General features: G+C 38.2%; 1 protein-coding gene across 2 annotated transcripts in view; it reads right to left on the bottom strand.

Moving 5' to 3' along the window:
- The window catches only part of hdac11 (histone deacetylase 11), a 55,679-nt gene that overhangs the window by 16,897 nt on the left and 25,001 nt on the right, over positions 1–13,781 (bottom strand). For both annotated transcript variants that reach the window (XM_056468033.1, XM_056468034.1), the window contains exon 8: positions 9,333–9,395. In XM_056468033.1, coding sequence (XP_056324008.1) covers positions 9,333–9,395 — 63 coding nt within the window. The remainder of the gene's footprint in view (positions 1–9,332; positions 9,396–13,781) is intronic.

Here is a 13,781-nt window from a genome sequence, read left to right as displayed (position 1 = left end):
CAGTTTGAGATGATTCGCAGTTTATAACATGGTGCGTTATCCTGCTGGAAGGAGCCATCAAAAAATTGGTACATTGTGGTCATAAAGGGATGGACATAATCAACAACAATACTCAGGTAAGCAGTGGCGTTAACACGATGCTCAATTGGATCTAATGAGCCAAAGTGTGCCAAGAAAATATCCCCCACACCATTACACCACCACCAGCAGTCTGAACCATGGATACAATATAGGATGGATCCCTGCTTTCATGTTGTTGACACCAAATTCTGACCCTACCATCTGAATGTTGCAACAGTAATCGAGACACATCAGACCAGGTAACGTTTTTCCAATCTTCTATTGTCCAATATTTGGTGAGCCTGTGTGAATTGTAGCCTCAGTTTCCAGTTTCTTGTTCTTAGCTGCAGGTGTGGCACCCAGTGTGGTCTTCTGCTGCTGTAGCCCATCTTCTTCAAGGTTCGATGTGTTGTGCATTCAGAGATGCTCTTCTGCATACCTCGGTTGTAACGAGTGATCATTTGAGTTACTGTTGCCTTTCTATCAGCTCGAACCAGTCTGTCCATTCTCCTCTGACCTCTGGCATCAACAAGGCATTTGTGCCTACAGAACTGTTGCTCACTGGACATTTTCTCTTTTTCAGACCATTCTCTGTAAACCCTAGAGATGGTTGTGCGTGAAAATCCCAGTAGATCAGCAGTTTATGAAATACTCAGACCAGCTCGTCAGGCACCAACAATCATGCCACGTTCAAAATCACTTAAATCACCTTTTTTCCCCATTCTGATGCTTGGTTTGAATTGCAACAGATCGTCTTGACCATATCTATATGTCTAAATGCATTGAGTTCTAATAAAGTGGCCGGTGAGTGTATTATATTATATTATATTATATTATATTATATTATATTATATTATATTATATTATATTATATTATATTATATTATATTATATTATATTATATTATATTATATTATATTATATTATAAGTTGAAACTATTATGACTGACAATAATAATATACAGAAAAAAGACATTAACATTAAATATGAATAAAATAGCCATTAAAACAACAAAAGTGGCTATTTAAGTAGTGGTATAAATAAATGTAAAAGAACAATTAAGGCAAAGTAATAAATGTAGACGTAAAAGTTAAGTTTTATGTATTTTTACTGACATAACTGACAAAAACAAAACAATAAACTTGATGATATGAATATTTTTGCAGTGTATCCTTACTCTGCTAAAAATATCTCCAACAACACCAGTGCCAAAAAAATAAAAATCGTAAAAATGTGCATTTTATGACTACTACATTTCACAAACTTGTTCTCTTTGTGTCTTCTCCCTAAAACCTCAAAGCAGTCAACAATAATTACTAAAATGCAGTCTATAATACCTGCCAAAATGTGAGCGCAACTGCTTTTCCTTCAAAAACAGATCATCACACTGACAGAGAGAAAAGCAGAGCTGAGATTTCCTCATTGTCAGAAATGCTAAATGTTGATCTTCTTGTTGTGACGACGTAACATTTCCATCGCTCTTCATTCTGTCCTCCTCATCCGTCACGTACAGCGTCTGGCTATTGTCACTTTTAATTTAAAACTGCTGCAAGGCCCAACAACTCATGTGTACGACAACAACCTCTTATTCCAAAACAGCCCTGTCCTTTAGCCAATTACCAGACTATGAAGTGTGCGTTTGGGACACGTTCACTTTCTCCTGTCTGCACCATCTGTGCACTCAAGCAAAACCTTGCTGAGGGCGAAGAGAAATCTGTGTAGCAATTTTGAGCTGGTGCTCTGAAATCTAACAGGCAGCTTGCATTAATAATATATAGAGGAGTGATTACTGAAGACTGAGCACGCCTGTAGTTGGAATGATGTTGTCTGGGAGAGGTGATTTGATATTGTATGCTAATATTTTCTAATGACTTTAATAGGTGGAGAGGATGGAAGATTTAATTATATTTCCTCTATTTCCACATTCTATAAGATTGAATTTAAATTAAAATTTGAAATGTTGCCTTGGCAACTAAACATTCAGAAATTCACTTAAGTACTTAAAATTGAAAAAAAGATTAAAAACCAATGTAAAATATAAATTGAAGCTAAACAGAATTATACACAGTTAAAGTTATTAGCTCTCCTGTGAAATTTTATTTTCTTTTTCAAATATTCCCCAAATGATCAACACAGCAAGGACATTTTCACAGAATTTCTTACAATATTTTTTCTTCTGGAGAAAGTCTCATTTGCTTTATTTCAGCTAGAATAAAAGCAGTTTTGTTTTTTTAAAAAACATTTTAAGGTCAAAAGTATTAGCCCCCTTAAGCTATTTTTTTTTTTTATTGTCTACGGAACAAACCAGTGTTATACAATGACTTGCCTAATTACACTAACTTGCCTAATTACACTAACTTGCCTAATTAACCTAGTTAAGCCTTTAAATTGCACTTTAAGCTGAATACTAGTCTCTTGAAAAATAAATAGTATTGTATAAATATGTACACTCACTGGCCACTTTATTAGATACACCTGTCCAACTGCTCGTTAACGCAAATTTCTAATCAGCCAATCACATGGCAGCAACTAAATGCATGTAGACAGTCAAGACGATCTGCTGCAGTTCTGAGCATCAGAATGGCGAAGAAATGTGATTTAAGTGACTTTGAACGTGGCGTGATTGTTGGTGCCAGACGGGCTGGTCTGAGTATTTCAGAAACTGCTGATCTACTGGGACTTTCACACACAACCATTTCTAGGGTTTACAGAGAATGATCGGAAAAGAGAACATATCCAGTGAGTGGCCGTTCTGTGTGCTTAAATACCTTGCCAGTGGTCAGAGGAGAATGGTCAGACTGCTTCAAGCTGAAAGGCAACAGTAACTCAAATAATCAGTATTTACAACCGAGGTATGCAGAAGAGCATCTCTGAATGCACAACATGTCGAACCTTGAGGTGGATGGGGTACAGCAGCAGAAAACTACACCGGCTGCCACTCCTGTCAGCTAAGAACAGGAAACCGAGGCTACAATTCGCACAGGCTCACCAAAAATGGGCAATAGAAAATTGAAAAAAACGTTGCCATGATGGGTCTCAATTTCTGCTGTGACATTCAGATATTAGGGTCAGAATTTGCCGTCAACAACATGAAAGCATGGATCCATCCTGTCTTGTTTTAATGAGTCAGGCTGGTGGTGTAATGGTGTGGGGGATATTTTCTTGACACACTTTGAGCCCATTAGTACCAATTGAGCATCGTGTCAACGCTACAGCCTACCAGAGTATTGTAGCTAACTATGTCCATTGACCTTTATGACCACAGTATACCAATCTTCTGATGACCACTTCCAGCAGGATAATGTGCATGTCATAAAGCGTGATTCATCTCAGATTGGTTTCTTGAACATGACAAAGAGTTCACTGTACTCAAAAGACCTCCACAGTCACCAGTTCTCAATCCAATAGAGCACCTTTGGGATGTGGTGGAACGGGAGATAAGCATCATGGATGTGCAGCCGACAAATCTGCAGCAACTGTGTGATACTATCATGTGAATATAGACCAAAATGTGTGGAATATTTTCCCAGGACCTTGTTGAATCTATGCCACGAAGGATCACGGCAGTTCTGAAGGCAAAAGAGGCTCCAATCCGGTACTACTAAGGTGTACCTAATACGGTTGAGTATATATATAAATACACTGTATGAGAGAGAGAGATAATTAATTATAAATAATTATAATTTGAAGCAAAAATGTATTTATACATTGCAAAATTGTCTCCTAACATTAGCAGAGTACATCCACATCACTAGATGTAATCATACTGTAAGTCCAAAGCCCTTGCTTTATCTGCCTGTCTTAAGTCATTGTTGGGTATGTAACAATCCAAATATGCCAACAAACACTTTTAGTATTTTGACCCTTAATGTCATCAAACAGAGGACTAACAATTTACTGCCTCACTGTTCAGACAATTCCGGTTATCAACGCACACTTAAGAATTCAAATATGCAACTGATGTCACCTCCAGAGAACATCGTCTGCCATTACTTGTCATAATTTTAAGCCTTTAATTGGAGCTTTAACTCCAACTTCTCCCCTCTCTGTATTTTCACAGCCTTTAAACCCAGCTGAGACAGCGCTTTCAGGCCCATTTATATGCCAACATGAAGATTCCCACCTTTGTTCTGCTTGTGGCCCTCCATGAATTATTCACCCTGCAATGTTATTGATCCGAACTTGTTGGCTTTGTCGATGAGCAAAAGACCATAATTACAATCAAACCACCCATAAAAATGCTTATGGCCGATTTATATGCTACTATAGCAGCAAAATTATCAAGAACAACCGCTCCTGGGTCTATGAGAACTGTATTAACAGGCCAGGCTAATTAGCAGAGGAGGTGACTCATTAGGAAGCAAAGTGCAATAAACTGCAAATTTGAGAGAAACTCTAATTAAGGAAGGAAGACAAGCGGCTGACTGATATGGGCAGCTGATATAATGACTAACACTAAAGCACACATTTACATGATGGACAATGTATTTTGCCTGTTTACTTGCATGATAACATTTTGACGGCCTGAAAATGCAAACTTTTCAAAACAGGTATTAAAGTGAAAAGTTTTGATATATACTTGTGTTTCAAGTGCGAGGTAGGTCTGCCATTTGTTTTGCCTTTCCCTACACCAAAGATGCCCAAACTAGGATCTGTGACTGGTTGGCTTGGCAGTGGTGACGAGTATGCGTCAGGCTGAGAACGGTAAGAGCAGAGTGATGCCGGTGGTGTGAGTGTTTAACAAGTGCTCAGTCCATGGATGAGCTCCGGATGGATACTTTGTGATTAAATTTATAAGTGATAAGTGCACATTAGCTGGTTCCCACCTCTTTCTAACCTGAATGAGTGGAAGTTTTCACTGCAGAGAGCTATCCGGAAGCTAACTCTCTGCAACTCTCACATGGTGGCCCACTGAAGCTCAAATCAGTACCTGGATGGGAGAGACCACATGGGAAATCTAAGTTGCTGCCGGAAGTGGTGTTAGTGAGGCCAACAGGGGGTGCTCAACCTGCGGTCTGCGTGGGTCCTTTCGCCCCAGTATAGTGAAGGGGACTCTATACTGCTCAGTGAGCGCCATTTTTCGGATGAGACATTAAACCGAGGTGCTGACTGTCTGTGGTCGTTACAAATCCCAGGATGTCCTTCGAAAAAAAGTAGGGGTTTAACCCCGGCATCTTGGGCAAATTTGCCCACTGACCTCTGTTCATCATGGCCTACTAACCATTCCCATATCATAATTGGCTTCATCACTCTGACTCCTCTTCACCAATCAACTGATGTGCGGTCTGGCGCAATATGGCTGCCTTCGAGTCATCCAGGTGGATGCTGCACACTGGTGGTGGATGTGGAGATCCACCACCCATAGTGTCAGCTATGTGCAAGGTATATGCCGTGGTGTACTCAACATAAAAGTATTAATCAGGCTTGTCTCTGTATCAACCATAACAATAGAAAATTGTAAAAACTGTGATATTAAACAAGACTTCTATGTGCGCAGGTTTTACAAATTTAAATAAACAATTATATTTATTATATATTTTACAATGTTAGTGCATGGTTGTCACCACCTATTGGGCCGTAAAACATAATGCCGATTTTTTTGTTATTTTCTTCGATCCATGTTAAAAACAATTACAAATCAAAACCAAAATGTTTATACTTGTAGTGCATGGTTGCCGCCAGAGGTCGTGGCATGCATAATGCAGCATTTTAGTCATTTTCACAGATACATCTGAGCATGGATCATTTTGACATTGTTGTCACACAATTTAGTATACATTTATTACATTATTGTTGCCACCTAGGGGCCTTGCACGCATACTGCAGCATTCTCTGTGCATACTGTAGTTTTTACCACCAAATGTTCTGTCAAGCATAATGCAGCAGTATTTTTTTAGTTTCATGTGAATGAGGATAATTTTGACAACATTGTCGCCTGTGTACCAAAATTGAAAAAAAAAATAAAATAAATAAAAATAAAAAAACGAAAAAAAACTTACACTTAGTGGTTGATTACGCAAATGTAAACAAAAAAAAATCTTAGCATAGTTCATTCACTATACAGGTGACACAGATTTCGTTTTACTTTCGGTAAAATTATCTTGAAGAACCCCACATTAACTCACAAAAAAAACCTGACAACATAAAGAATCTCGGTTTTCTCTGACGTGATGAGTGTGACAGGCGTCATCTTAGAGGCTTTGTAGCTGATTGCCCATTTAAAGCTCTGCTGCGCAATTCAGCTCTTGGTTGCGAGACGGCTCTCTTTTTCATTCTGTTATCTCATCAAGCACTTCCTTGTCCCTTTTGCTTGATGCAGCTCTCTTCTCTCGCTCAGGCAAGCACAACGTCAAACAAAATATTTTCTACTCAATGTCAATGTCAATGTCCTCAGTGTCCATGGCAATGAGTGAACATGCAGTTTCACAAGAGCCAAATTACTTTCCTGTTAATTTAGTTGAACAAAAACATTTGTGACTAAGCAAATAACACAATGTTAAAGGGATAGTTCACTCAAAAAAGAACATTAGTGGTTATATTTACTCACTTTCAGGTCATGCATGATTTAAGAAGCTTTTGTCTTCAGCAACATATTAAAGAAGTTTTTTTTTAGCTGAAACTATGACTATTGGTGATTCACAAAATGCAATAAAATAAAATATAACTAGCTTAATTAGCATGTTGCTATATCATGATTTTAGTATGAATCAGCATGTTTCTAACATGAATTAGCATGTTATTAGCATGAATTAGCATGTGTTAGCATACATAAGCATGTGCTAGCATTACTAGCGTGTCACTAGCATATTCGAGCAAGATTAGCATGTCAGTAGCATGATAGAATTATTAGCATGTGTTAGAACAGCTAGTCACAGTATATGGGGTAGTTGCTAGGGTGCTCAAATTGGTTGTTAGGGTGTGGCTAGTAAGTTTAAAGGTCATCAGTGATTGGCTACTCTAAATGGAGCTAGACTCTAGTCTGTAGGACAGTCTGAGGCAGAGTTATGAGCTCACAAAATTTGATTCAATGTTAGGTAAATAACAGTCTTTTACAATGGAAGTCTATGGGGCAGTTGCTAAGGTGCTGAAATTGGTTTTTAGGGAGTGGCTAGGCTGAAACAATGACTATTTGTGATATATAAAATGCAAGCCATTGGTACTTTAAGGTTTATATATCTAACTATATTAGACAATACGCTGACTCTTATTTGGCAAAATATTTCTGCGTTTATTGAAAAAGGCCTCAATGTATCTTCTGGAACCACAGGTATACATTTTATCTTGCCCATGGGAGGGGGGGGGGGGGGGGGGGGGTAGGGGGGGCACGGTGTCGGCTAAAGCTCTTTTAATATTCAACTGAGAAAAAGAATAAACAGTAGCCTACATCTTGGATGGCCTGAGGGTGGGTAATTTAAAAGTAAATTTTCAGTTTTGGATGATCTCTTTCTTTCTTTAGACAAAAAAAAGTCACTGGCATATGGCTGATATCAGTGTGCAGTCTACACTTCAGTTAAGGATCATAAAACCCATAATTTAGTGAGAATGATTAAAGAACAGTCATATTTTATTAAAGAGAGGGATAATTCACCATCTCAGCACTGCACTGAATATGACATACTCGACTGCTGCTAAAACCAACAGAGTGGCTTCCTACAATATTCATATGCAATCTCTAAAGAGGCCATATCATGCAAATTTAAGCCGTCCTTGATCTTTGACTTAAAAAAATGATATGTATATTAATATGTAAACATGCTTTAATTGTTAGAACTGTCTAGACTTTTATTATCCTGTTATTAGATTAAAGTTATATTTGTTTTATCAAAAACACAGTAAACTAATACAATAAAGTGAATTAGTATTATTATTAAAATATTTTTTTATATGTAAAATATATTTAAAAATCAAATGAATTCTTATGATATTTTATTTAAGCTAGTTACCGATATATTAAACTAAAACTTTCGTAAGAATGACGTAATTATACACAAACTGGCCACTTTATTAGGTACATGTTGAATCCCCTTTTGCCTTCAGAACTGCCTTGATCCTTCGTGGCATAGATTCAACAAGGTATAAGAAATATTCCTCAGAGATTTTAGTCTATATTGACATGATAGCATCACACAATCGCTGCAGATTTGTTGGCCGCACATCCATGATGCGAATCTCCCATTCCACCACCTGAACCGTTGATACAAGGCAGGATGGATCCTTGCTGTCATGTTGTTGATGCCAAATTCCGACCCTACCATTCGAATGTCGCAATAGAAATCAAGACTCATCAGTCCAGGCAACGTTTTTTCAATCTTCTATTGTCCAATTTTGCTGAGCCTGTGCAAATTGTAGCCTCAGTTTCCTGTTCTTAGCTGACAGAAGTGGCACCCAGTGGGCTCATCTGCTGCTGTAACCCATCCGTCTCAAGGTTTGGCAATGTGGTGTTCAGAGATGCTCTTCTGCATACCTTGGTTGTATTTGAGTTACTGTTGCCTTTGCATCAGCTCGAACCAGTCTGTCCATTCTCCTCTGACCTCTGGCATCAACGAGACATTTTCGTCCACAGAACTGTCGCTCACTGGATATATTTTCTTTTTCTGACCATTCTCTGTAAACCCTAGAGATGGTTGTGTGTGAAAATCCCAGTAGATCAGCAGTTTCTGAAATACTCAAACCAGTTCACCTGGCACCAACAACCATGCCACATTAAAAGTCTTTAAATCACATTTCTTCCCCATTTTGATCCTCGGTTTGAACTGCAGCAGATTGTCTTGACCATGTCTACAAGTCTAAATGCATTGAGTTGCTGCCATGTGATTGGCTGATAAGAAATTTGAGTTAACAAGCAGTTGGACAGGTGTACTTAATACAGTGGCAGGTAAGTGTATGAAAATGTCAAACTTTGAAATGTATAAAAGAATTAAATAAAAATAAATATCTATATTTTACAGTACTTTACTCTCTTACAAGTTACCTCATGAAACAATATAAAAGCATGTACAATTTCATAAATGACTTGACCAAAAAACCCTTGTCAAAAAAGCAGCATTGCCATTATTGGGTAGTGAATGCAATGCCAATCATGCTAACACACTCACAAGAGCCATTACACCAGGGAGAAAAAGCATGTTTCAGCTGCAGAAGTGGCAAAAATGTTGCATATAAGTAATTAGAGTGCAGAGTTATTGATTTCGTCTTCAAAAAGGGGTTATTATCTCGTCTGCGGCGTCAATTCCATTGACTGACAGAGTGGAGCTGGAAAAGGATTGCTCACCTGATGGGCGTCCAGATCGATGATGGTGGCACTGGCAACTCCCTCAACCCTCTCAAAGAGAAACTGCAGAGCCAAACACACAAGGGAAGCTGTTAGCTTGTGCATGACAGAGGAACAAATTGCACAGAGGATTGTGGATCTCATGACATAGCAACAATCTCAGAGTGGAATGAATGTGAGGGTGGGAAAAAAAAGAGAAATCAATGAATGAGTTTCAGGGAAAATAAATGGTACATGGATACAGAACATGATATTTGTCGCCATTAGTCAGCAAAAGATTTTTTTTTCTAAATAATTGGATAAACTGTAGGGCTGGATTGTTTTGGGGAGAAATTCTTTAATGGCGAGAAAGGTTTAATGGCGTATTTATGCAAGTAATCTTTAGTTTGTTAGATTAAAACTGCATTACTTTTTACTGTGTGACCATTGGGCAGCTGGAATTCCTTGCTGGTTTAGATATAAAAAGGGTAAAAATCTGCACCTCAACATTCACTATCTCAACATCAAAAGGCCGGGATACACCAAGCCATTATTGGGCCATCTGTGAACATTTGTCAGGCTAGTTTGTTTGATGTGTTCCAAAGGGTGCTTCTGGTCTTGCTCACGTCAGATGGAGTTTGCCTGATTCAGCATGTAGAATCAATGTTGCCCATCGGTGAATGACCGTCCTGATTGGCTGTTCAGCTACAAATCAAACCTTAGAACAAAAGCTGAAGTGACGACACTAAGCAAATGACAAATATCAATAGGGAAATGGCTGCCATTTTTTAAACATTTGCAAATGATATGGATAATTAGATTATCAGACATATTTGCACAGGCGAATCTCTCTGTGGTGAGCAAGAGTTCTAGGAAAATGGTATGTAAACAAGGGATTGCTGATGGTGTCGAGATCCACAACTGCAGAAGTTTTGATACACTGTTCCGAAACATTTCAAAACACCCAGGTCACATGACTAAAGTGATTCAAAGGATCAGTTAACTACACAAGCATTCCAAGACCTGGCTAATGTGTGTTTGATTGACAGGGTCGGAATTAAAACACAATCTAGTGGACTGTAGTGTAGTGGACCGTGTGTAGGCATAATGCAACTGTGCTGCGGGTGACCTGAGTTTGAATCCAGGCTTGTACAAGCATTCAGAAATTGTGACTTAATGTGTTTTATTGATGTTTTTTTTTTTAAATGACCAAAACAACACATATTTATTCCCAAAGAGTACATTCGGATGTCAGATTTATGTTAAAACAAAACACACAAGAACAGAGCAATAAAATAAATTTTAAACAACTATAATTGCTTCATTTCGGATTTAAACCTAATACATCTGCATGCCATTCAAGAACACTAACCACTCCACTAAATCACTTGATGTATCAGCTAAACAACATATAATTCCTCAATTCACATAAATATTAAAACACTTAAAATGGCAATACTAAAAAAAATACCACTAGGTCACTATAGAGACGAGTTTCAAAACATTTTGAAGCCTTGACACATTTGCTTCGACTGTTTCAGTGTTTCACGAAGCCTCACTCTACCCATCACTAAAGAAATTATTGCTTTGTTTATGATTTGTATGCATGCAGCACTAGTTCTGGATTCCCTTTGTGGAATGACAATACAGACTTCTGCCGCCTGCAGGTATGGAAAGGTACATCATCTCACAAAGACGCAGAATGTACATTCTCGTTCAGCCGGCTGTTGCTCGTTTGGTTTGTTCACACACAGCTTTTTAGTCCAGATGGGGCCTGATGCTTTGTCACAGCTTGTTTTTTGCCATCAGATTGCTTTGTCCCAAGCTAAAGACATATGTGACTGAAAAGTGACCAAATGCAGTGACCAAAACTCACATCAGCAGAAAAAAAATCTAAATACTAGACTAATCTTTGCTGAGAAGCATGTTGTGCAAACAGAAAACTGGCCCAAAGTTCACTTCAGTGAAATCTGACTTTTTGGATCGGAAGGAGAACAATACATTCATTGTCCAGTGTGTGAAGTGTGCAAGGATTAATGTGTAAAGGATGAATAAGAGTCTTGTGGGCAGATTTAGTAAACAGGGCAACTCAGAGTTCAATCCCATAAAGGTGCAGATGAAAAAGTGGTAAGTTTTGTAAGCTATCTACTGACAATTAAAAAAAAAACAGAAGAAACAGCTCATTTCCATAATGATCAAAGCAATATACCAGGTGCAGCGTAACTAAAGTTTCAAACAAGTAGAGACGATGATAATCACTGTTTGAACGATGTCGTCTTCTGCCATACAAAAATGCTGTAAGTGAACATGAGTGGAAAAATGTCTTTCTTCAACCACAAGCTCTTTGTTCTCTGCAATTTTTCTTCCTGCAGCTTCTTTATCACTGCATTTTATGGAAAATTAGTTATGATGTACGGTTTTGTGCAAATATTCAGGGTAAATTGAAATCAGAAAGTAACCATTTATTTAACCATCTCCTCCCATACAGTACATTTTATGTCTGAAAGCAAAACAGCTACAAATGCATATCCAATTCCCTTTTTTAATTGTCACTGTCTTTAATAGTGCACTCAGAGCACTCTTATTTTCCTCAATTAAAGTTTAATAAAAAGTCTTGCTTTTTGGACACAAAAACCTCACCACAAAAACCAACACCGTCTAACCCTTGATGGTTTCTTAATGCAGTCCTCATCTTCAGTCAAAAATTTTGGGGTGATATTTGATAGCAACCTGTCATTTGAATGCCAGATTTCAAGCATCTATAAAACTGCTTTTTTCATCTTAAAAGCGTTGCTTCGACATATGCTATCAATGTCTTAAGCGGAAAAGCTTATTCATGCTTTCATGACCTCTCGGTTAGACAATTGTAATACATTACTAGGCGGCTGCCCTGTAGGCCTAATTAACAAACTTCAGCTAGTTCAAAATGCAGCTGCTAGAGTGCTTTCTAGAACAAAGAAATATGATGAAATATGATCCAGTTCTTTAATCATTGCATTGGCTCCCTATTAAATATCGTATCCATTTTAAAGTTTTATTGACTACCTACAAAGCCCTGAACGACTTAGCTCCCCAGTATTCGAGAGAGCTCCTAGTGTATTATAGCCCCTCACGTCCATTACGCTCAATTAATTCTGGACAATTGATTAATCCCAGAATATGAAAATCAACTGTAGGCAGTAGATCTTTCTCATATCTGGCCCCTAATCTCTGGAACAGCCTTCCACAGTTCAGGAAGCAGACACATTGTGTCAGTTTAAAACTAAGTTAAAGGCACATCTCTTTGCATTAGCATACACATAAAACACAAATGCTTTTGAAATCCAAATCTTCTAAAGGATTGTTAGTCTGCATTATTTAGGGCAACTGGAGCCAGGAACACTACCATAAAGACATTATAATTCAAACGGCATCAGCACTTATGTTAGGCTGCTTTTATTATTTCAGAGGTTTCCATTATCCTGGACCAGGCCGTATCCTGAGCAGCTGCTGTGGTCGTCATGGAGGAGCGGAGAGCGTCAGACTGATTCCTGTAAGGCCCCAGTGACAAACAAGTCACCACATTGATCGTGAAGGGCCAATCTGTACACCCAGCCGGTGACCTCTCCCACCTGCAGCTTCTCCATGATGGAAGTCCAGCGTTCTTCAGCCTCTGGCACCTAGACTGCAGCTCTGCACAAGAAGTTTGGCCATAGGAGAAATGGTAATGCCCAACCGAGCCACGTTTCTCCCAAGGTTTTTTTCCATCACTTTCTTCAATTGGTAAAGTTTGTTCCTCACTGCTGTCGTCACTGGCTCGCATGGTTAGGGACTTGTGGAGCTGCACATCGATGGATTTGCTCTTCAGTGTTTGGGCTTTCAGCAGTGAAAATTAAACCACACTGAACTGAACTAAACTGAACTTCAACTCTGAAAACTGAACTGACAGTTTCAATTTACTATAATCTTCTATGTTAAGCTGCTTTGACACGTTGTACAAAAGTGTTCATGGAGCTTCATGATTACTACAGTTACATGAAATGCTTTTGGTTACATTTCTGGACCTTGAGCATCTCTGGACCCTTGTTGTCCATGGAGGATGAGGAAGCTATCAGATTTTATCTAAAATATCCAAATGTTCATATCCGAATGGTGAATTAAGGTCTCAGACAATTGGAACAACCTGAGAGGCATTATTTTGCTTGAGCCAAACTTGACTTCAGTATTACACTAAGTTTGTAATAAACGAAGGATTTGTATTTATCACCCATCAAAATTAGCCATCCTGAATGTTTGACTGGACTTGATAATAAGCCAATTAATGAATAAGTTAATTGTTATTATCAAGACATATTTAATAATAATTAAATGAAATCTCTAAACCTGAACTCATATTGACAAACTATTTATAATATGCATATATCACCTATAATTTACAAGTGTGAATACAAAATCTGGCAGTTTAGGGGTTAACTTTCCACAACATTTATG

Source organism: Danio aesculapii, chromosome 11 (assembly GCF_903798145.1).
Source record: "Danio aesculapii chromosome 11, fDanAes4.1, whole genome shotgun sequence".
Taxonomy (NCBI): Eukaryota; Metazoa; Chordata; class Actinopteri; order Cypriniformes; family Danionidae; genus Danio; species Danio aesculapii.
This window is presented reverse-complemented; position numbering and strand designations above follow the sequence as displayed.